Source organism: Vigna angularis, chromosome 9, assembly GCF_016808095.1.
Source record: "Vigna angularis cultivar LongXiaoDou No.4 chromosome 9, ASM1680809v1, whole genome shotgun sequence".
NCBI lineage: Eukaryota > Viridiplantae > Streptophyta > Magnoliopsida > Fabales > Fabaceae > Vigna > Vigna angularis.
In genome coordinates, this window is record NC_068978.1 from 27,330,326 (window position 1) to 27,356,599 (window position 26,274).

Genomic DNA, 26,274 nt, shown 5'->3' on the forward strand with positions numbered 1-26,274 from the left:
TTTTCATATCTCTGCATACAGATATAATTTAATCGATGTAAAAATATTTTTATAGTGTATGAGAACAAAGTGGGGGAAAGTTACTTTTTACAATATGATCTGCCGAATAAGTTTTATTTATTTTTTGTTCTCAAACATTAAAGTGAAAGTTTTATGTAAATATAATTCAGTTATTGGATCTTAATAATAATAACATAAATTTTTATAAGAAGATGAAGTCCAAATAAACATGTGGGCCAACAACAGGAAAACGATACTCAGGAAATGTTGTAAAGAAAGGAAGAGATGCTTTTGTTTGTTAGGAGGAATGCGTGTTGAAATGGATTAGTATGAGATTCTAGAGTGTTCAAAGGTTTTACACTTAAAAGAAGCTAAGAGATACAAGTTAGGAATAAGGGGTGTCATTCATTTTAACACTTATTGCAGAGAACATTATCTGTGTCTTTGAAGGTTCGTGGAAGATTGCAGAAAACACATATCTCCAGGTAAACACAAAACACATCCTCCTCTTTTCATCACTTTCCTTTTTTCTTTCAACTTTTTCTTCCCTGTTTTCATTTGCAATTACAAAGTAATTATTCAAGACAACCGAGAAAGAGAGCTTATCTACAGATAGGGTCATTTACGTTTCTGAAACAAAGCATCGTTGGGATGCATATATAGAACAAAAAATAAAACATAATGATTTATGAATAAAGACTATACCATAAAAATTAACTCCATGCATTGACAACAACCCATTCAAGAGCCAATTCCTTTAATCCTAGGTACCTACCACACTCTTTCTGCCAACTTATAAAATTTGATCATAAATTTTAATCATGACCATTTAAAACCAAATTTTATGACAACTTAAAAATTTTCAAACCCATCTTCGAAGACCAAAGATGCCCAAACTTAGGTTTGGGATTCACAAAAATACATCATATTACCTTGGAATCACGAAGAACAAAAACTATTCATAACAACATCTTGAATCCCATTTGTAGATATTCTTTTGCACTTCTACATTCATCTTCTCCGTTCATGATTTTCCCTTTGTTCTTCCTCGTTCATGAGTTTGTGCCCTACCATTTTCACTATTTGGGAGAGTAGAGGCTTAGGTCGACTTGGGATTTCGGTTGGTGAACTATTGTGTTTTTTGGAGTTGAAGATAGTCAGAAAAATAAATGATTGTTTCAGTAGGTTTTTGTAAGAAAAGATGCCAAAAGGTGGGATTTATCTTGTCATTTTTGTTTTATATATATCATTTTTTATATTTGGGTTGGGATTACCCAATTGCCTGAACTGAACAGATATGGCTTGACACCAGACTAAGCTTCTTCTGGTATCACTGTCTTCATTCTCCTTATGGGACATCTATTTAGAAATAGGTAGCATTGGTTACTGACTCTCCCCAATAACAGTATGGTAAATTTTTTCCTTTCAGCATGCATCCAGTCATATCCAACACGGTCTGATTTCTTCTCTCAGACATGCCATTATGCTGTGGTGTGTAGGGTGCAGTTACTTCATGTTCTATCTGTTCTAAGTATCTTTAGTTTCCACTTAGCCTGTCTTTTCAGACAGTGAAAAAAATTTAACAAAGAGATTGAACACCTCACTTTTTTCCTTCTCCTATCATATATAGCCAAATCTTCCTGGTGAACTCGTCCACAAAGGTGACAAAATATCTATTGCCACTGAATAATGGTGTATACAATGATCCACATACGTCAGAGTAGACCACTCCAAGTGGTTGCTGCTATTTGTGTTGGATAATGGTTTTAGAATTCTTCCTTGGTTGTTTCCCTATCACACATCCCTCACAAGTCTTCAAAGGAGAGTAAATTGGTGGCATACCACACACCATTTGCTTGGTACTCCATTGATTCAAACTTTTAAAATTTAGGTGACCAAATCTATAGTGCCATAGCCAACTCTCTTCCTCAACATTAGTGGCAGCCAAACATTGAATTGTTGTAGCATTTAAATTTACCTTGAACATTTTGTTTCTGGACAATGGTGCCTTGATCACCAATCATTGTTTAGAATCATAGATCTTATTTGATTTTGCTGCATGTTCATCACATATCCTTTTTCCAGCAACTATCCCAAACTGAGAAGATTGTTCTTCTTGTTTGGAACATATAACACGTCACTCATATAGGTTGTCTTCCATCTTTTTGAGTGATCATCATTTCGTGAATTCCTTCAGCAACAATTGTACTGTTGTATGCAAACCTTACACTATTTTTCACATGTAGAGTCAAATTAATTAGTCAATCAATCATATGATTAGAGCTACGTGTATCTAGGTACCAAGAGGAGCTATCTTCACCAGTGCTAGTGGTTGCCATCAATAGCACCTGATCCGAATCTGATCTATCATCATCTTGCACCAAATTTGCTTCTTCCTCCTTCTTTCCTTTTTTATTATTTTGCCAGCACTCATACAAATATTGCTCGTACTTCTAACAATTGTAACACTATTTTTTTCTATCAACACTACTCTTTCCATCTTTTCCACTTCCTCAATCAGTATACCTGCCAGAAGATTGTTCATGAGGGTTCGATTCATTGGTTTTTGTTAGTATTTTGAGGTTGTAAAAGAAATAGTTGATGGATAGAGAAAATGTAGAAACAGTGAAATATGAAAAAAATGTGGAGAGTAGTAGTTGAAAGAAGTGTTGTAATTGTCTTAGTTGTAGTAGATGTTGTCTTGCATCAAATGGTAAAATATATGAGTATTTATAGACCTATAGATTATTCTAGAACATGCTAGCATGTGGAATGTCCTAGATTTTTATCTATTTAGAATGTTCTTGATTTTTTCTTCCTATCTTAGGTTTTTCTACAATATTCTACAAGTTTTATTACATTAGAATACTTATATCTTAGAATTTTCTATATTCTTCTAGAATTTGCAATACACTTTAATATTCCTCCTTGATACAAATTCAGTAATTCCAAGCATTGCGTGAAGTAGTTTAAATCTTGGTCTTAGTAACACCTTCGTAAAAATATCTGCAATTTGTCTTCTATTGGACAGTATTCGAGTGAAATTTGTTTGGTTGTCTCTTCATCTCGAATGAAGTGATATTTAATGGAAATAGATAATAGTTATTGCATTGTGTTTTGTTATTTGATGAACTTGACTTTTTGCTATTGTTATTGTCAATTTATTGTCACAATAGATAATAGTTAGTGCATCTTGTGGTTCACCCATTTCTTGAAGTATTCTTTGTAACCATGTTTCTTGACTCGTGGTTTGAGTAGCTGCTACATACTCTACTTACGTTGTTGATTGTGCCACGATTGCTTGCTTCTTTGATGCCCAAGATATAATACCTGATCCTAGTGAGAAAGCATATCTTGACGTACTCTTTACGTCGTCCATTGATCCTGCCCAATCACTATTTATGTAGCCAATCATCCTTGAGTTAGTCATGATTTTATACCATATACCAAACTCCTTTGTGCCTTTTAGATATCTTAAAATTCTTTTTCCTACTATACCGAGGAAATAGTTCACCATATTTCAAATGTCTTCATCATGCATTTTTTAAATTCTTTCATCACCTCCATATTGTTTCCTATATAGATAATATAATCGACATATAAAGAGAAAATGAGATGGTACTGACCTTGTGCCTTAAATATATAATTATGGCTCACTTTTGCTCCTCCTGAATCCTTGATCGATGAAGTATTGATCAATCTTGCTATACCATGCTCGAGGAGTTTGCTTTAGGCTGTATAAGACTTCTTTAAGTCTTAGTACTCTGCCTTCATTTCCTTTGTTGATGAAACCTTGTGGTTATTCAATATAAATCTCTTCTATGAGCACTCCATTTAAAAAGGCTGATTTTACATCAACTTAATATATGTTTCATCCTTTTTATGCTGCATGATTTATTAGAACACTAATTGTACACTACTCCAAAAAAGACTTGACGTGTGTTATTTTCGACATTCAACATCCAATCCAGATCAGACGTCTAATTGGGAGACGTCAATTGGATGTCGGTTCTCCTTCCTCGAACGTCAATTTTGACGTCAGACCCCTCATAACTGACATCTTTTTTGTTTTTTTTTTAAATTAATTTTTTTCTACAATATTACCACACCTCAAGTACATAAAATTATTATAGGACATTATAAAATTGTATATACTACGAGTTTCAAGCAATGGAAATTGGACACTCACTACCGCCACCCAGATTCATCAACTCATAGACAAAACTGCATCATAAGCCAAAATTAATTGGTGCAAACGAAATTTAATCAGTGCAAACGAAGTTTAATTGGTATAAACTAAAATTAATCGGTGCAAAATAAATTAATTTGAATAAAAGTAATCAAACATACCTTATAGCAACAATGGCGAATGCGAACGAAGAAAAAACCTAAACAAAAACGCGAAAGAAAGTGAAGCTCGCATTATGATTGTTTGGGGTTTAAAAGGGCATTTGACGTCGGCCCTTCTCCAAATCTGACGTTAATTACTAAAAAATCCATTTTGGCGCTACTTTTTCGGTATTTTTGTAGCTTATTGACGTGTGGGAAAGGAGATCCGATGTCTAATGTGTATTAGACGTCGACCCCCTACGTTCCACGTCTAATGTTTGAAAAAGTGGCCTTTCAATTCTGATTTTGCAGATTCTGGTAGAGGATTGACGTCTAATTTGGGGGGCACTAACGTTTATTTACGGACCTTTTAGACATCTGATTTGGGGGCCGACGTCTAAAGGGGGATTTGACGTTTGATTCAGGGGGCCCGATGTGTATGTTGTAAAAAAATTAATATTGGCATTTAAAATGAGATATTTTTGGACCTTTTTTACGTTTGATCTAGGGGGATGGCGACGTCTAAAGGAGGATTTGACGTCTGATTTGAGGGGCCAATGTCTACGTCGTAAAAAAAATTAATATTCGCAAATTTTGGACCTTTTTGACGTCTGATCTGGGGGGATCGGCGTTTAAAGCTTATTTGACGTCTGATACTAGAGGAACCGATTTCTATAATGATGTTTTATTTTCAAAAATGTCACCGGTCATTTTTTATGTTGGATTTTCATTCGTTAGACGTTAAACGCGTGACGTTAAACACTATTTATGCATTATTGGTATTTAAGCGAGAAACTAGAGCAAATGTCTCATTATAGTCAATTCCTGGTTGCTACGAGTAACCTTTGGCAACTAAACCTGCTTTGTGCTTTTGTATAGTTCCATTAGGATTGACCTTTCTTTTATATATTCATTTCACTCTAATGATGTCTTTTCCACGAGGGCAGTTTACGAGTTCCCAAGTGTTATTCTTCTCAATCCTTTTAATCTCTTCTTTCACATTCGTGACGAATACTTCTTTCTTTGATGCTTCTTCATAATATTTAGGCTCAATCATGACCATAATTGCAAGTTTCGTATATATGTCTACCAAATATCTTACTCATCTTGGAGTGGATTTAGGTGAAGAATCTTATTATTGTGGAGGTGGAGAAAGCGTACTTGAATGTTTTTCCTCTTCTTGAGTTTCTTCTTGAGATTTTTGCACTGGAACTAAAATGTTGCTTTTAACAACTTTTTCTTCTTCCTAATTCCAAGAAGCATTTTCATCAACTTTAATATCTAGACTAATGATAAGCTTCTTTGCTTGTAGGTTGTAGACTCAATAGACTTTTAAATATGTACTATATCCCAAGAATATTCCTCATATGTCTTGTCTTCAAGCTTGTGCCTCTTTTGATCAGGAACATGTATGTAGCAGATAGATCCAAACACTCGTGTGTCACTAGGAGATTCTTGATTGGTGAATAAGAGTTTCTCCTAATTATGTTCTTTTGCAAGTTTGCTTGATTATTTTTATTACAAAGATACTTCTTTACCTGACCAAATTTCTTAGAGTATTGACATTTAAGTTTTCCATGATGCCAACAATCTTTTTCCAAGTGACTTGTTTTTTATAGATGCCACATGGAGGATGTTTTCCTTGACAAGTCATTAAGAAGCTTTTGAAATTTTTTTTATTTCTAGAAATTTCTCCTCTACTTTTATTTCCTTCATATTTTTTATTTCTAGAAAGAATGTGATTACTAGAAAGAATTGGCAATGCAAATTGCCATCTCAATTTTATGCATAAATGATTAAGGAGTTTAAAAGTTTCATGGAGAAATAATTTCAAACGACCAAGTTGGGACACATTCCTTAGATTGGAAGTCAAACAACTTGAGACAAGTAACTTTGTGTCTTAAGAGCTGAAGAAATCTTAAGCTTTTAAGATGACAAGTTGCAACCTAGTTTTAACCCTAATGGAACTGAGTACAAAGCTTTCAAATTTAAATGGTAGAGATTGTGCTAACAACTATCGAAGTTTGGTTGGAAGCAGTCATTACTTGACAAGTACAAGGCGGGACATACTATTAAGCGTTGGAATAGTAAGTCGATATATAGAGGAGTCGTACAAACATTGAAAAACACTGAAAATGATATTGAGGTATGTGCAGGGGACAATGTCACTCGGGTTATACGATACTAGGTCAGACAACTATCGACTAGTAGGATACTCAAACATTGATTGGTGCGGAGATGTAGATGATTAGAAAAGAACATTCGAGGATGTATTCTTCATGAGCAACACAACCTTTAATTGGCTCTCAAAGAAACAACCCGTTGTGACATTTTCTACATGTGAAGTAGAGTATGTTGCAACATCATTGAGTCTTTGTCATGTAGTATAGCTTAGAAATCTTCAAAGAAAAATGGAGCAAAAATAAGAAAGTGAGACTATAATTCGAGTAGATAACAAGTCACCTATATAGAGTTGGTAAAGAACCTAGTTAACCATGAGAGGAGCACGTACATTGATGTGAAATTTCATTTCATTTGAGAATAAATGAAGGAAGGCAATGTGGATCCACTCAATTTCATTTTATCTAAGAATACGTGAGAGGGTGCATGTTGGAAGTCGTAATCAAATTGCAAATTTGTCTACAAAGCCATTGGCTATTGTGCTGTTTAATAATAACAAAACCTGATCAAAATAAAGGATGGAAGAAATATTTAAGTTTATGGGAGAATTTTGTTTGGGTAAACTTAAAAGAGGGGTTATTCAACATATTCTATAGGTAATTAATTTGCTTAGGAGTTTTGTCTGAGAGTTAGCAATTTAATGTATTGGTTAATAGGAATCTTAGGTCTACGTAGGAGAGTCTAAGAATTGGAAATGATAAAAAAGAAAATTAGAGTCTATAAATTGTAATGTTTTGTTTACATTGAAATATATCTGAGAAGTGAATAAATTTATTCACATAAAGCTTGTTTTTCTATCAAAACTATCTCATTATGTATCATAGTCTCTTTAGGCTTTAATATACTCCGAGAAAATATAAAATATTTTACCATTTCCAATATCTTCAGATAAATAAATATGAATACATAGTTTATATAATATTTTTTCTCACTAGTTAGGTTATAAAAAATATAGGGAAAATTCATAAAGAATTCGTATGGTATAGAATATAGAGGAATACTCGAACTTCCAACATAAAGTTCATATTTATAGTTGGATCTACGTAGGGACAATGAAGTCGTTGCTTCTCTCTATCCTCCTCCACATTGTGTGGGTTATTTATTCCTACTAGAAGTTCCATTCGCCATTATTGAGATAGCAAGTCACCAACCTCTCTTATCTACAAAGGTTTTCCCCGTCCTTACCATGTCGAAAACCACCAACATCTTCAATGTTGAGTAGTCCTATGTCGACCTTAACCTCCTTGCCTCCTTCGAGATTTACAATGTTGAGCTCCTCATCATAATTATGTTATGCACGAGTTATATTGCACAGTTCAAATGTTACCGTTTACAAGATTCCAATTGGTACTTAAGGAATCAATGAAGAAGGTATGCTAGATTCATACAGTGGTACTGATATGAATTAACTAATAGCATTACATGTATCCATTAAATGGATTATACATTATATTTGTTAGGGTTATAAATATTTCAATTTTGTCGATAATGAAAATGTATTATAGTTTTTCTTTAATTTATTGAAAAAATATGATTTTATTATAAATTAAATTTCTTGTAATTAATTTGATTTAGATGGTGAGCATTGTATCTGATTTGGCAAAGTCAAATCTGGAGAAATTGATTAATGCAACAGTAGAACAATCACGTTATATTTGTTGCTTCACATGCATTATTGATAACTTTGAAAAGGAAAGGGAAAATTTGAAAGCAAAAAATAAAACATTGGAAGAGTCTGCTAGAGTGGCAACTAGAAGAGGTGATAACATACGAAAAGATGTCACACATTGGCAAAAGCAAGCTAAAGAACTTATTGAAGAAGACACCAAAAAGAAAGTGACATGTTTCTTTGGATGGTGTCCTAACTGCAAATGGCAATATAGTAGGGGGAAGGAATTGGAAAGTAAGACAAAGGAGATTAGAAGACTTGTTGAACGCAACTTTGAAAATGTTGGAATCAGTCGTGATGACAACAACTATATTTCATTGGAAAGTAGAAAGTTGAAATTTGAAGAACTTTTTAATGCCTTGAAAGATGACAACAACTATATGATTGGATTGCAAGGGATGGGGGGCACAGGAAAAACAACATTAGTAATAGAGGTGGGTAAGGAGCTTAAGAAGTCAAAATGTTATAATCAAGTAATTGATACTACAATATCTAATACCCCTGATATAACAAAGATTCAAGATGATATTGCAGGACCATTAGGACTGCCATTGAAGGATTTTAACGAATCAGAGAGGCCTAAAAAGTTGAAGGATAGATTAACCAATGGTGAAAAAATTATTCTGATTCTAGATGATGTGTGGGGAGATATCAATTTTGAAGAAATAGGTATTCCATTTAAGGGCAACCATAACAATTGTAGAATTCTTGTAATAACCCGCAATATGAAGATATGCCAACAAATGGACTGTGACAAGACAATTGAACTTCATATCTTACCTGAGAAAGAGGGATGGATATTGTTCCAAAAGTATGCTGGTTTAAGTGATAATTCCTCTAAAAGTATTCTTGATAGAGGTCGCAAAATTTCGAAAGAGTGTAAAGGATTGCCAATTGCAATTGCTTTTATTGCTCGTAGTTTAAAGGGTCCACGACCTCTGGAAGAATGGGATGTAGCCTTAAAATCCTTACAAAAGTCCATGCACGTACATGATAATGAAGATGAAAGTCGGAAAAAAGTTTATACATGTCTAAAGTATAGTTATGACAATATGAAGGATGAAACAGCTAAGAAATTGTTCCTTTTATGTTCTTTGTTTCGAGAAGATGAAGAAATATCTGAAGAACTTTTAGTCAGACTTGCTAAAGGAGCAACTCTCATTGAGAAAATTGATGACGATGACAGTTACGACGAATGTCGTAAGAAAGTTATTGTAGCAAAAAATAAACTCATAGATTCATGTTTACTTTTGAATTGTAAATATGAAAGAGTAAAAATGTATGACTTGGTTCGTGAAATGGCTTTGTGGATAGCTAACGAGGAGATTGTGGCAGTGAATACATCTAAGAAGAATGAAATGAAAAAGGTTGAAAAGGGGAAGGATATTAAATATTTATTATATGAAGGAGAAATCAATGGTTTGTTTTACTCCAAGTTTGATAGATCTAAACTTGTTATTCTTATTGTCTACACGAATAAATATGGTGATGTGGAGGTCCCAAATTCATTCTTTGAAAACATAGAAGGGCTTCAAGTTTTGATTTTATCAAATACTTACTTTGAATTATATCGACTTACAAGCACACCAAGTTTATCATTTCCTCAGTCAATTCAAAGGTTGACCAATATGAAATCTTTATACCTCAAAAAATTCAAATTAGGTGACATCTCGATTATTGGAAACCTACAGGCCCTTGAGACTCTCGAGTTGGTTGAATGTATGATGAATAAATTGCCTAGGGAGATTGGAAAACTGGTGAATCTTAAATTATTGAAGTTGAATTATTGTCATTTTGAAAGCAGCAATGTATTTGAAGTGATTAGAAGTTGTTCTTCATTGGAAGAGTTGCATTTAGTAACCACTGATGATAATAAAATTTTTAAAGATTGCCATCTACAGCTTCCTAACTATCAAAGGTTTTGTATAGGGGAACATAGCGTCTCGGAAAATTTTTACCTTGAATGGCTTTTAAGGAATTCCCTGCATGTGGATAACGCTATGAAAATTTTTTCTCAGGAGACATTGAAGAATCTAGTTCAAAGAGCAGAAATTCTTAGATTAAGTGGACCTCTAGGAGTATGGAAAAATCTCATACCTGATATTATTTTTCCTGAAGATGAATCTACGAGCAATCTAATGGAGATTGCATTGGCAGATAATTCACAACTCACATGCCTAATTGACAATAATGATTCTCTTGTGCAAAGTGCCTTATCCAGGTTGGTTATGCTTAGACTTGTAGGAATGAAAAATTTGAAAGAAATATGCAATGGACCCCTTCCATCTGAACTTCTAAAACATTTAGAAACAATAGATCTATGTGATTGCATACATTTGCAAGGCGCATTGTTTAAGAGCAAGATCTCCCTCTGCAATCTTAAATGCTTGTCTATCTCGGAATGTCCAATGTTGACATCTCTTTTTGAGTTGTCGACGACACAAAGCCTATTGTCGTTGGGGACATTGCAGATAAGTTATTGTAAACAATTGAAAAGTATAATAAGAGATGAAAACAAATGGAAAGATTATGGAGAAGAAATAGTTGATACTCATAATAATAACAAGAGTACTATTTCAATATTTCCAAATTTAACCACTCTTTATGTCTCCAAGTGTCCCCTGTTACAGTTTGTAGTGAATCAAAAAATTCCAAAACTTGAAGATATTATAATAGGCGACTGTGATGGGTTAAAATACTTATTTGATCGATACCAACATGAGCATGAAGAGGAAGATTTACATCAAGAATTAAAAGACGTCATATTCACATCTCCAAACGCTGTTTATCTATATAACTTGCCTAATTTTGTGGACATTTTTCAAAAATGTGATGATGAGTCCTTGTGTTCATTAGTGAAGAAGTCAACTTTCAAAGATGAGAGCAAAGGACAAATAGAATCAAAGTCCATAAAATATAAGGTTTTACATTGGACCCATAAATATAAAAACAAAGGGAGAACTACCAAAATTCCTTTCGATTCCAAGGATCAATTGCAAGACTCTTCTCTCTCAATGGTAACCTTCTAACTCCTCTTTATCTTACATGTGTTGTATTTTTTATGCTTATATTTTATTCTGAACATAAAGGTTTAACATTTTTATATAATTATGACTAATCATATAACAATCTCATCTCATCTCAATTCGGTTAACATTATGTTAATATTTTATTTGTGTTTAAAATTGAAAACACTCTTTTAGAAATAAATTTCCTAAACATGATATTATTAAACTTTTGATACGCAACAATAGATAGCTAATGGCTGAAATTTGAAAAATTGAATATTTTATTTATAAAACATTCTGTCGAGGAATTCAACATTTAGTTATTTAATTAACGCAGGTAAGTTATTCGTAATACATTGTTACATGTGTCAAACACACTTTTTATTATTCATGTAAACAGTTAACCTGTAATAAAACTAAATTCTTTATTCTTTCAGAATAAAATTATTTAACAATGACGTCAGTTGTTTGAAAATGAGATAATTTTAAAGCACGATATTGTATAATTACATAGTATTTTACCAAAAATATAAAATATTCATTCGTGAGATGCCACATGTGTTTTCTCTTTCTCTTGTCTGAAACATCATTAAAAAACTAATAAGATAATAATTCAATTTTTGAAGATGCTGTAAGAGAATGCAGAGTATGGAATACTGATAGGAGATATCAGAACAGAGAAAAATGAATACGTGAAAAATACTTGTATGTATTGAAGTGATAAAAGTAAATAATATGACAGAGTTTTATAGCAAACAAAAAGTAACAGAATTAACTGTATAACAGCTTGAGTTTAAACACCTAACATTCCTTCCTAAATCAAGCTGTCCAAAGATAACACTCCTATCTCTTTTCTAAGAAACTCAATTCTATCAGTCTTAAGTGGTTTTGTGAAAAGATCTGCAAGTTATAAGTCAGATTTGCAGTAGATCAGCTCAATTCTTCCTCTGGTTACCATGTCACGCAAGAAATGATACTTTATCTCAATATGCTTACTCCTTCCATGGCTAACAGGATTTTTAGCCAAGTTCATGGCAGAAGTGTTGTCCAATTTTAACAGCACTGGACTTTCTTCAACTATCCCTAACTCCTTCATTAGTTCCTTTAACCAAACCCCTTGACAAGCTGCATGGCATCCAGATATGTATTCTGCTTCGCAGCTAGACAGAGCAACAACATTCTGCTTCCTAGAACTCCATGAAACAGGTGCTTTATTGATGAAGAATATGTTTCCAGACGTACTTTTCCTTTCAACAAGATCTCCACCGTAGTCAGAATCTGCATAGCCAACAAACTTCAGTTCATCCTCACGTAAACCATATGGAAATAAAATTCCATAGTTAGTTGTCCCTTTTACGTATCTTAATATCCTTTTGGCAACCACCATATGACTCTTCTTTCGATTTCCCATGAAGCGACTCAGAAGACCTACACTGAACATCAAGTCAGGCCTACTATTACATAGGAATCGTAATGAGCCAATAACCTGTTTGAAGATCGTTTCATTCACTCCTTCTTCAGTCTCATCTAACTTCAGCTTGGTATTTACTTCAAGAGGACTCCTAACATCATTGCATGAAGCCATCTTGAATCTTTCCAGTAACTCTTTCATGTATTTTTGCTGATGCATCAACAATCCTGCTGTTGTCTGAGTAAATTCCATGCCCAAGAAGTAATTAAGCTTCCCGAGATCAGTCATTTCGAACTCAGATTCCATCATACGCTTGAACTCGTCTATCTCCTTTAGGCTTGATCCAGATATCAACAAGTCATCTACGTATAGGCAGACAATCATTCTGTTGCCGTCAGTGCTCTCCCTTACATACACACCATGCTCCACAACACAGCGTTTAAACCCATGATCAAGGAAAAACCCGTCAGTCCTTCTGTTCCATGCTCTTGGAGCTTGCCGCAAGCCATAGAGAGCCTTGTGAAGCTTGTACACTTGCTGCTTCTTATTCCCTTTGTTAAATCCTGGAGGTTGTTGAACATAGACTTCCTCCTCCAGTGGTCCATGCAAGAACGCAGATTTAACATCAAGTTGAATCATAGACCATCTTTTAGCACAGGCAATAGCAATTACTACACGAATTTTTTCTAACCTTGCTACTGGAGCGAACACCTCTGTGAAGTCAATTCCTTGTCTTTGCAAAAATCTTCTTGCCACAAGCCTAGCTTTGTGCTTTAAAACAGTGCCATCTGGATTCAGCTTTCGCTTGAAAACCCACTTCAATCCAATGCATTGCTTTCCATGTGGCAGATCGACCAAACTCCACGTTTTATTCTTCTCGATGGATTTGAGTTCTTCAATCATGGCTACCTTCCATTCGGTTTCTGTCATAGCTTCATCAACATCTATTGGTTCAGTTCCAGCCATTAACGCCATGTGCACCAGATCACCTTCATCACTTACACCAGTATCCGTATATAAGTCGTAATCTGAAAATCTGGGTGGTCTTGTAGACTGTCTTCTAGGTCTCCTTAGTGTATCATCACTATCAGCACCATCAACAACTTTCTTATCAGTTGCATCTGATATCTCAATCACCACCGACACCTTCTTGATACTGGTCTGCCCTTTCTCCCAATCCCAACTCTCATCTTCTAGAATTACTACATATCTGCTGATCACCATTCTACCTTTGTTAGGATCATAGAGCTTATATGCCCCTGTCGGATGGTATCCCACGAGAACCATCGCCTCTCCTTTATCTTCAAGCTTTGATCTCCTCTGATCTGCAATGTGGCTAAAAACCAAAGATCCAAACACTCTAAAATGACTTACACTTGGTTTCGTACCTGTCCATGCCTCGAGTGGAACTTTGCCTGTGAGTCTCTTGGTAGGACACCTGTTCAATATATGAACAGCTGTTGACACAGCTTCACCCTAGAGATTTCGTGGCAAGCACTTATCACACAACAAACACCTGGCCATGTTCATAATTGTTCTGTTTCTCCTTTCTACTAAACCGTTGTGTTGTGGAGTGTATGGTGTTGTTACTTCATGATTTACTCCACTGTCTTGACAGAATTGTTCAAATGCATGAGACGTATACTCACCCCCTCCATCGGTCCTAAGTATTTTAATGGCTCTTCCACTCTCTGTTTCTACCTTAATCTTGAACCTCTTGAATGTCTCAAGTGCTTCACTCTTCAACTGTATCAGAAACACCCAAACCATTCTACTAAATTCATCAACAAAAGTGACAAAATACCTGTTTCCAGCCAAGGTCGACACTTCCATAGGGCCGCATATATCTGAGTGCACCACATCAAGACATCCTTTGGATCTCATCTCCAGTCTCGCTTGAAATGGTCTTCTGCTTTGTTTTCCCACAATGCAAGATTCACACACGTTTTCTGGTATACTGGTTTCTGTCATTCCAGAAACCATACCTTTTCCACTTAGCTGCCTTAAATCCTTAAAGTTTAGATGGCCAAACCTTAAGTGCCACTTCCAGGTATCATCATCCTTTATAGTAGACAAACACTGCCAGCTTCCTACTGCATCCATACACACTTGAAATGTTCGATTTTTAGAAATCTTGCTTCTCAAGATCAACACTTTATTTTTATCAAACACTTCTACTTGATCACAGCCTCCCATAACAACTGTAAATCCTTTCTCAACAAGTTGTCCAAGACTTAGCAGATTGCATTTCATTGCTGGCACAAGTAGAACATCTTCTATGATAGCATGTGAGCCATCTTTTCTCCGTATAACCACATTTCCCATTCCTTCTACTTGGAGTGTGCTGTTATCTGCGAATCTGACCTTACTCTTCTTTGATTCATCTAATCTGATCAGCCACTCCTTGTTCCATGTCATGTGATTTGAGCACCCCGAGTCCAAATACCACGATTTTACAAATGATTGTGAATTATCAGATGTTGTTGTCACCATCAGCGTTAATGGTTCTGAGTCAGAATCCTCTTGAGCTAGATATGCCTCCTTGTTTTGTTGTTTCTTCTTCTGTTTACCTTTATTTGAGTAACATTCGAATGCGTAATGCCCCATCTTGTAACAACTAAAGCATTCTACATTCCTTCTATCTTTCTTCTTTATGTTCTTTTCAGAACCACTTTTGCCTTCAGGACATTCAACCTTTTCATCTTGCTCATTTGCATTATACTCATTTTTCCATTTTCCTTTCGCTGATTTTCCTTTCCATTTCTTGAACTTCTTTTTCTCTTCATTTCTGACATACAGCGCCTTGAGTGCTTGCTCATCATTCTTTACGGGATTTCGGTCTACCAATCTCATTTCATGTGCCTCTAAGGAACTTTGTAGTTCCTCAATCTTAATCTTCTCTGTATCTTTTGATTCTTCAATAGCCACAACAATATAATCGAACCGCTGAGGTAGAGACCGCATTATCTTTTCAACTATCATAAAATCACTAATGGACTCGCCACATCTCTTCATCTGGTTAGTAATACTCAGAATTTTAGTGAAATAATCACTAACCTTATCACTATCCTCCATTTGTGCCAGTTCGTATTGTCTCCGCAGCGTCTGGAGTTTCACTTTTCTGATTTTCTCTCCCCCAGAATGACAGCGTACCAATAACTCCCACGCTTCTCTAGCCGTAGATGCATTTTGTATCTTTTCGAAATGCATATCATCCACACATTGGTGAATGATCAGCAAGGCTTTATCATCTTTCTTTCTTAGTATCTCCTTCTGATCCTCTGAACCACAGAAATCACTCATGGAATTATCTTCTTCTACCACACTGCTCACATCTTGAACGCGAAACAACACGTGCATTTGCGTGCTCCACCTACTCCAACTCTTGTCGGTGAGTACAGGAAGGTTTGTCGTAGAAAAATCAGCCATGGTCCACCCTTCTTCTCTGCCCAAGAACTGCTTTCTTGATCGTTCTAAACCACACACAGCCAGCCGCACTGAACTCGGAAACGATACCCCTTAGGTCCTCTTTCAACCTGGGCTCTGGATACCACTGTAAGAGAATGCAGAGTATGGAATACTGATAGGAGATATCAGAACAGAGAAAAATGAATACGTGAAAAATACTTGTATGTATTGAAGTGATAAAAGTAAGTAATATGACAGAGTTTTATAGCAAACGAAAAGTAACAGAATTAACTGTATAACAGCTTGAGTTTAAACACCTAACAGATGCATATATATACGATCGAAAAGGATGAGGCCAATATATTTTTTTCGCATGTTTATTAGTAATTAAGTTGACTTCTGAATCTTGTTATTGGTGGAATGTGTTAAGAGAAAAGATAGATTTATTGTATAGTTTGGGTGGGAGCATGAGGCATTTTCTGACTATGGTGAACACTTTGCAGGTAAATGAGCCCAATGCAAATGATGTTATTGCACAAGAAATGATTGGGAAACTGGAAAATTTGTCATTGAATGATACATCCAAGATTCTTTTCACTCTACAAAACGTTACTGAGTTACATATTCTGAGTTGTGAAAAAGTTGAAGTACTATTTTGTGCTTCTGCGCTGGAATGTTTACCATATTTAGGTGCACTTAACATCTATAGATGCAATGAATTAAAACAGATAATTGGTGAGGATGCAAAGAATCATAGAAAGCCATTTTTCCCAAGGCTGAAAGCACTTATCATAAGAGAATGCAACAAATTGAAATGCATCTTTCCCGTTCCAACTTCCAAAATGGTACCCATGTTAGAAGCTCTGTTAATCATGGAAGCAAGTATGCTAGAGGAAGTATTCGAAGGAAACAGTTATGAAAAGGTTGGGATTCCAAATCTGAAAACTGCAGGCTTTGTTGAACTTCCAAGCCTTCGCCAGAAGATTGAATTTCTTACCCAAAAACAGTTTTTGGTGAGGAATTGCCCAAAACCGTACATCCCTTCATTCCCTCAAGATCTCAAACATTTTTCATATTCTATGACAGGTACTATATGCGATTTTTTTACACATTACGCATTGGTTTTTCATTAGTTTTACTAAAGATATATATCACAAGCTTGGAATAATAAAAAATCATTATTATAATTATTTAAAAAAATATGTAAAAGGTCTAAAATGCTGTTAGTATAGTCATTAACTTCAAACGATCTAAATATTGTAGAAATATAACTAATTAATGCAAGAATTTAAACTATTTTTTATTTAAAAGATAACACACACACACACATATATATATATATATATATATATATATATATATATATATATATATATATATATATGTTTAGAATTTAACTTGAAAATTATGATTCTTAAGCGCACACATTTTATTTTATTCTTATTAGTACTTTTTGAATAGGGTGTTACTATCTTTTCTGTAGAATATTTCAAAAATCGGGATCTCCATGAGCAAATAAGTGGAGCTCTTGATAATCTTAAACCCGAAGAGATTGGCAATGAGAATCCAAGGAGAGAAGACTCTGGAGTTGAAGCAGCATCATGCAGAGGGAGTGAGTTAACTTCATCACAGAACAATGCAAACCAATCTACTCTTGCCAAGATTGATGAAGACAACAAACAACGTGAGGATGTAGTGAAAGAAAGAAAAGAAAGAGTAGAGGAAGAACAACAAATTGTTGTTGGAAAAGCTTCATCAATGCCAATATCACCAACAGATTTTCCTCTAGATAAAACACATTCACCAGTAAGTTTCTTGTTTTAGTTCAATGAGCAATTAACATACAAAATCGTATCTGATAAACCAACAACATGACACACTAAGAAAATGATACTTCTCGCATAAATTTTTATTCCAATAGTGTAAATACCATTACGCTACGCACATAATGGGTAAATCATAATAGGAAACAAAAGCAGTATTTTTAACAACTTAAAAAAAAAATACTCGTAACATCTCATTTTTATGGCTAATAAAATAAAACATTTTCATAACTAATAGTATAATAGTATATTACTATTGTTATCCTATAAAGTATAATTGTATTAACATAACATATATACATCTCAAACTACTATGTTCTGTTCTATCACAAAACTATACATTACAAAAATTACTATTTTCTATATAATCGGAGAGTTGGATTCTCATTATCTAAAGGTGTTTCTAGAAGTGCATTTTCATTTTCTTATCGTTAAGATGATCATTATTGAAAAAAAAAGAGGATAAATTAATTTATAAAAGAAACATCATACCTCAATAATCATATCATATAATCATATCATATCATACCTCAATACATTTCAAATAGATGTAAAACTATATACCACACATCAAAACACTCTTCTAGACTTAATTATTTAGATATCATGCAATGAGGTTAGATTCAATGGAAATTGTGCACTTGTAGTGGCCCTTATTTCATTGTAAGGGCACTGTCAATAGATTACACCATATCACATATAAGGTTCCTGTCATAAGAACACTGAAATTGTTTTTTATACTATAACCTTCTACTAATTTGACCCATCTTTATTTAATCTAGTGAAACATAAAGGTCCACATTATTTGGGCATATTCTCTACATAGGAAGGGAACCCAATAATCCAACAAATATAACACACAATGTCATACATATGTTTCCCACTTTCAACCAATCTTACCACATATAATTTAATACAATCTAAACATTTACAATGCATAATTTATTTTCCATTTCATTTGCATAATAAGTATATCGAAATGATGAAAAACATTATTGTAACCACAAACCTCTAATCCAAGATATCAATGGTCAAACTAAATATTCATATGTCTAGGACCACCTGTCAAAATTTTAGTTTGATTCAACGATTAATGAAGTAAGAATCCAAAATTTCCTAAGATGACTCAAAGATAGAAAACCCAACTCGCGCAACCAGAGGTTGTCTCTGTTGGGTCTATCGAGGAGGAGGTTCACCGGAGAGACACAATACCAACAAACACCAATGAGATATGAGCCCAACTATATAAAGGATTGACATTACTCTCTAACCAAAACCTTAAGGTAATGGGTTAATGAGTCTTTCATTTTTATATAGTGTTTTACTTTATCATTTCTATCCAATATCCAATGTGAGACTTAGACTCACTTGGATTTCCAACAGTTTTGCCCAGTAAGAAACCCTTCCCTGCCCCTTTGTCAAACTCAAATTTAGAACTTTCCTAACAATGTATAACCTCGTACATTGAGTTTGCATAATAAAGACAATAAAAGTCCTACAATTTGGGATAGTACCATCCATACCAAAGTTTATATCATGTTGTAAAATGTTAATTATATTTTATTGCAAAAGAATGACCAAGTTTCTGCTCTATAAATAGACCTTGCATTCCTAAAAATCCACCAAATCAAGCTTTCTTTTCTCCTCTCTAGAGGAAACTTTATTCCTCCAGTTATCTTCTTAGTTTTTCTTTCTTTCTTTTCTTATCATCTTTATATCCTGAGTTTATTTTTTTACTCTCTTGTAGAGTTTCTTGCTAGTTCTGAAATCCTAAGAAATTTTTTGGAAAGTTTCTGATATATCATAGAAGACTTGCACAATATACTGTGGATAAGTCCTTAAGGACAATGAAACTATACGCCTAAGAAAATACTATTCGTGATTTTGTCAGTTTTTATACAACATATCATACTTTAAACCAATCAACTATGTTCCAATTATAGATTTAAAACCCCATTCTTAGCCAAAAGATCAATTCCATAATCTATTATTACAAGCATACCACAACACTAAGATTTAACATATTCATTATACCACATATCACAAAACTAGATTTTTCGTAGCTTCAACATACCACAAACTTATCTAACAATTCAATCAACACAGACCAAAAGAAAATCATAATTCTAGGCTCAAAATCAAAACAAAAGAGAATGAATTTAACATATGAAATAACTAAAATTAACTTCCATAACTTGAGAACAGAAACATCCCTTCTCACATTGTTACTCTCTTTAAAGCTATATTCTACACAAGAACTTATCAAAACCCCGATTAAAATTTTAAACATAACATCATGATAAGAGCAACAGAGATTCACCAAGAACAATCTCCAATCACATGCATCACCCTAGGAGCACATGCACCACAAGGGCTAAAATGATTAAAAGAGGAAAAAATGAAAACTTACTTTGTTATATACTCCTTGATCTAATAGTTATGTAGAGTTCATTGCTATGATCGATCCTGTGATCTCTAATAAAGATTGAGATTAGAATTAAAGAGAAATAATAGAGAGAAAACTTAAAGAAAAGGTTTAGAGAAACGACAATTTTATATAAAATGAAATTCAACTATTAAAAATATTTATATGACTTAAACCTTTTATAATTAAAATATTATACTATTCTCTTCTTGTAAAAATCACCACCACTCTAGGTTTTCACACAACTTATTTACATTTAAGTGATATCTTGCATTTGAAAAATAAACAGATCAAATAACGAGAGTTTATAGATAACGTGAATGATACTATTTCTGCTCACTCAAATAATAATAAATAAAAGTCATTAATACCAGTGCTATTTTTCAATTAAGGTATAATATACACGTCGCGTATATTGTTTATATTAACAACGAAAAACAAATGAGAAAAATAATGACATAAAATAATAGTTATGTCACTCATTTAAACAAAAAATAAAAATATAAGAATTTTGGGAATAAATTAAATTAAAATATTTAATAAAAATTAATAAAAAATACTCAAATAGTTATTGAGATTTTAATACTTTATTTACTCTTCATATTCCTCTAACATCATATACTACTAATGAATTATTACTAAATTGAATTTATAGACACTAATAACCTAAAAGATTAAGGTTTCAATAAATCTATATGCAGGAAAATGATGAAGAAGAAATGGCCATACCTTCTCCAAATCTTAACACGGAGCCTCCTATATCTAAAGATGTTAATGATGGAGATTTTCAGGGAACATCTAACTCAGTGTTTACCAATTCTCAAAATACTAATTCTACAGGTTCTGACTCTCTTTTTTCTACTTATTTTCTTTACTCAACATGTCTTGGGTACTCACCAAGCTGTGATAAAAAGTTTTAAAACTACCACATCGTAGTAAAACAATAACCTAACATATGTTTTCGGTTTTGGATTATAATTTTAAAATTGAAATTGAGTTTTAAAATAAATACGTTGGATCCACTTTTAAAATTACACAAATGTTATTTAAATACTACTTAGAACTATCATTTAGTGTTTGGATTTAGTATGCATATTGATATGATATTTAAATTATCATTTACAACTCTTACTATTATTATTGTATATAATTTTTGTTTTACATATGCCATGATCACTGAGGCATATTTATATGATGATTTTTTTCTACTATGGTTATATTCGATTAATTTAGAATTTGAATTCAGTTTTCAAATTAGAAAACATTTGATCGAATAAAATAAATTAAAAATCTGCCATTGTGTTTTAAGCAAAGTCAATCGGTTCATTAAACTCCCCAATGTCGCGTCAGACTAATTTTTTTAACCAATTGGTCAACTCATAGTCAGTCAAATTGAACTGTGTGCAATTTTGACCGCCCTAATTTTCCAAACATATTATATTTATGTAATTAATATTATTTTTAAATCATTTTTTTATTTAAAGTTATTTTGTATTTATTTATTTATATTTTCTTCAGACGCATATTTTTTCTTTTGCATTCTAATTTATTTATTTTCTGGAAACAGATTATTTAAGACATTCATAATGCGATAAAGTAAAACTATTCTCTAGCATAGATGTTTTGTTTCATTTATGGTAACAGAGAGAAAAAAATACAAAGTAAAGAGGAAAAAAAATTAACGGAAGAAAATAAGCAATTGAAGCTAGCTTGTATTAATTATCAAAATATCATTTATAAACAAATACTCTTACACTTTTAAAAATATTATTTATAATTAAAAGCACACACTTTTAATCTTGTGAATTACGTTGTGAGAGGTGTTTAATATTTATTATATGATCAGAAGCGACAGATCAACCTATAAAGAATATATTAACAGAGATAGCAGATGATCTTGACGAAGACTCTAAAACCACAGAGATTAGGAGTCAGAATGAAATGACAAAAGCAAAAGAAGACTTTTCAATTGATGTTAAAGCTGAGGTATTATCAGGAACTGACTTCACTTCATCGCAGGTCAACACAATCAATCTATTTCCGTTAACATATCTAGGCTTTTGCACTAAAGCAGGCAAATATGTCTCTAATATTACCAAAATGGGAAAATTCAAACTATATTACGAAAATAAGAAAACGACTTCTGATGACGGTAATCGATTACAACGTAATGGTAATCGATTACAGAATATTGAAATCGTGACCACCCTACACGACGTCCGGGCGCGAGCTTCTCGCAAAAACTGGCTCCCGGCGCCCCTCTTTTAGCTGGACGAGCGTCCTCTCTTGCGTCCACAGGGCGAGCGTTCTCTTCTCGCTGGACGAGCGTCCTCTCGTGTGTCTTCGCTGGACGAGCGTCCACTTTTGCTTGCAGGACGAGCGTCCACTGCGTGCGTCTTTGCTGGACAAACGTCCTCTTCTGCTCGCTTGACGAGCGTCCACTGCTCGCTCAGAGCGCAGAGTGCTTCTTGCTACAAAATCCAGCTGGTAATCGATTACCGAAATGTCGTAATCGATTATCAGTACGTTTTCTGCCTGGTCACCATTTCAACACTCTGTAATCGATTACCAAATCAATGTAATCGATTACAGGACCCAGAAGTCGTTTTTGGGGTACACGACTTCAACACTGTACCTCTGAACAGTGTGAAGTCGTGCAGGGGGGGCACGACTTCTTCTTTTGAAGTCGTTTTGGTTCCCCACGACTTCACTTTCGGTCAAATTTTGCCTATTTTGGTAATAAAGAAGGCATATTTGCCTACTTTGGTGCAAAAGCCACGTATCTAACTGCAAATCACATTCAATCAAATACTGAATTTAATAACTCGTTTATTTTATGCAGGAAACAAAGAAAACTTGTGAAGATGGAACTGCATCACCATATGAGAAGACGATAGCGTTGTCAACTGATTCAGAATCAGTTAGTTCATTGTTTCACTTATCAGTTACTTTTGAATGTAGTGAAATATTATATATATAACTTCCCATATTAATTGTTCTAAGAGAGATGACATATGAATTTGATCACTTGAATGTGTTTTTATTGTTTTTCTTTTGAATGAGATTTCCTTTTCAGAGAAACTTGCTGAGATCACTCAAGATTCAAGTTCTGGTTATAGTGTAAGAAGGGAGCTTGAGCAACTTGTCTCTAAGAAGCATTTGGGGTCAGAGAACTTGGCTCTGTTAAGCAATTTCCTTGTGAAGCATCCTTCTCTTCGTTTAGCAGACGATGCCATGAGTGAGAGATACAAGGGCTTTGCCTACACTTGTCTGGCTGAGCTTTTGAAGTTTCTCCAAAGCCATAGTGTGTTTGATATGTTGGGGTCAAGCCACCCTGAATTTGTTGAATTGTTAAAAGATCTGCGTAACTGTGGTTTCAATAAGGATTGGTTGGATGATGTTGAAAGACTCAAGCTACTTTGATTCTGCATTCGGAGGATCTTAAGCATCAACTTCAGGAACATGATCAGGCTCAAAGTTTCCAAGTCAGAACTACTTTCAGCACAAACTTGGCTATCTCATATTATTCTTCCGTTTCTTATTAATTTATGTTAGTTGCGTTGAAACTTTGTTCTTAGCTTATACTTTCCCGAACCTATCATCTTTTCTCAAATAAAACCATCATCATTTGTTTTGTTTTATTTTTGTTAATACATTTGGTCTTCGGATACATGTTATGCAGTATAAATTTCTTCTATTTGTTTTATTATGATTTTGTTGTTTATTTTAACTTTTAGGTCATGGAAAATGCATATCATTACCATTGATAAAATTCAAGATTACTTACATTCTATATCTTTAAAGAAAATATAATTACAATATCAATAAAACATAAAATAGCCAAACTTATATATTACACTATAAGAATGTTGGTATGATTTTTCTGTTAACTTCAAAAATTTATATAAACACAAACATCCAATTAATTATTGAGCAGCTGTCAAAGAACAAAACTTTAGAGTACCTTAGAAAAGAGTGTTTATAAAAACGTCTTTTTAACTGTAAATATGGTTAAACACAATCATACCAAGTAATGTAGTGAATTTTTTTTATCAATAAAGAATAATATATACATACATACATACATATATATATATATATATATATATATATATATATATATATATATATAACTTATTTAAATGTTTCTATTTCTTTTGTGGTGTAACTATACATAATGATAAAATTAATATATTCTGTTATAGAATTAGGTTTATTTGATATCATTATCTTATTTGAGTTCTTTATCAAATTGATTTCAAACTTAAATCAGTCTTAATCAAATTTTTTATCTTACATGGATACATCAATATGGGAATTGTCCTCTCACGCAGGAAGCAATAAGAGAAGTTGGATTTTTTTAAAATAATTTCTTACTGAACAACATGCTGCTAATGCCTCTAAAAGAAACATCAAAGATTATGTGTTACGTGTTCATTTACTCTTGCTTCCAACCATGGACTTAAAGTTGCATAAACAAAGTGTAAGACAAACACCAATAATATGATCACACACTCTTCTCGGTCGATTCTACAACTCCAAAACACACTTCCTCCTGCATTCATATATATATATATATATATATATATATATATATATATATATATATATATATATATATATCGTTGAGTCCGAGTCAAAAATTACTTGGAGAAGATATTTCGATCTTAAAATTATTTCAAGCTTACACAGTTAAAATATTAAATGCAAATTCAATGCAATTACCTACTATTATTCATCAAATTTGTATTTATAAATTTTGAGATAAACTTATAATTATTACCAGCCTAATTATAACTCACTGACTATTAAACATACTTTATCTTTAATTAGTCCGTGCTATTGGTAATGTTGGTTTCTATTGACTTAGGTCATTCTTATGACCAATCGGTCATCCTATGTTGACCAACCAGCGAGTTTATATAGTACATATAGGTATTTAAAATTAAGTGACATTTTGATAGTGAAAAAATAAAAAAGATAAAATTAGCATCAATGTTAATAATATGACAATTAAAAGTATAATGAGATATTTCTTCATTGTTAGGAATTCAAATTATATTTTATATTAATAAATAAAAAGAAAAAGTTTTGTGGTATTATTTGAATCAAGATGCGTTATATCATATTAACTACTATGATGACACTTCAAAGTTCAAATTTGAATTCAGATCCATTAGATTTTGGTCAATGGGTTTGTCAAAGACCTAGAATAAACTTTATTAGAAGATGAGATTCCAAAGAAAAATGTGGGCCAACAATAGAAAAATTATACTGAAGAAAGTATTCAAAAGTTGTAAAGAAAAGAAAGAGATGTTTTTCTTAGTTGGGAGCAATGCGTGTTGAAATAGATTAGTATGAGATTCTAGAGTGTTCAAAGGTTTAATCTAAAAAACAAAGAGATTGAAGTTAAGTGTTGAATTGTTAAGGACTTTTTATGTTAAGGAAACTATTGATGATAGACTTTTCGTAGTGTATTTGTAAACTATGAAGATTTTCGAAATATAATATCTCACTCTAGATAGAGAAAAACAGATACGGAAACATACTATGCCTATGAGAATTTTAATAGTCATGCTCATTTTAGTATAAATCTTCCTCAACTAGAAAATTAATCTAATAATTAATAAGTGGTATTTTAGTTTTGTTTGATAAAAAGGTTTTAATACGAAGAAACAAAAATATTGGTGGAACTAGTTGAGAAAAGTTGTACTCACAATAATTAAAAATTAATTGTGATTTAATAAAGAAAAAGTAATTCCAACTTTGTCAATAAAAATAATCCTTTAATACCTGTTACTGAACCGGTATAAGATTTTTAAATTTTATATCAGTTTTGGATCTGATATAAAAATTGAATTTCTTCTATATCTCTTGTTTTCATATCTCTGCTTACAGATATAAGAAGTCATTTTTAATCGATGTAAAAATATTTTTATAGTGTAATGAAGAAACAATACCAAAGTTCGTTTGACAATGTCTATACAAAGTGGGGGAAAATTAAAAACAAGGTACACATT

At 33.1% G+C, this 26,274-nt stretch overlaps 2 protein-coding genes across 4 annotated transcripts; both read left to right on the forward strand.

The window, feature by feature from the left end:
• Positions 1-332: 332 nt before the first annotated feature.
• Positions 333-23,889, forward strand: LOC108347036 (uncharacterized). 3 transcript variants are annotated; one of them, XM_052868245.1, is made up of 8 exons: positions 333-485; positions 11,036-11,196; positions 16,510-17,092; positions 17,490-17,812; positions 20,956-21,094; positions 22,101-22,273; positions 23,097-23,174; positions 23,331-23,889. In XM_052868245.1, the coding sequence occupies exons 2-8, from the start codon at positions 11,194-11,196 to the stop codon at positions 23,376-23,378; spliced, it is 1,347 nt and encodes a 448-aa protein (XP_052724205.1). In that variant the 5' UTR covers positions 333-485; positions 11,036-11,193; the 3' UTR covers positions 23,379-23,889. The 3 variants fall into 3 exon arrangements, with proteins under 3 accessions (XP_052724205.1, XP_052724204.1, XP_052724203.1); XM_052868244.1 differs by having other exon boundaries at positions 23,097-23,889; XM_052868243.1 differs by lacking the exons at positions 23,097-23,174; positions 23,331-23,889 and having other exon boundaries at positions 22,101-23,050.
• LOC108346727 (disease resistance protein SUMM2-like) lies at positions 8,086-10,535 on the forward strand. The gene is made up of 2 exons (XM_052868154.1): positions 8,086-10,400; positions 10,523-10,535. Exons 1-2 carry the CDS (start codon positions 8,086-8,088, stop codon positions 10,533-10,535), a joined length of 2,328 nt encoding a protein of 775 aa, XP_052724114.1.
• Positions 23,890-26,274: the final 2,385 nt, after the last annotated feature.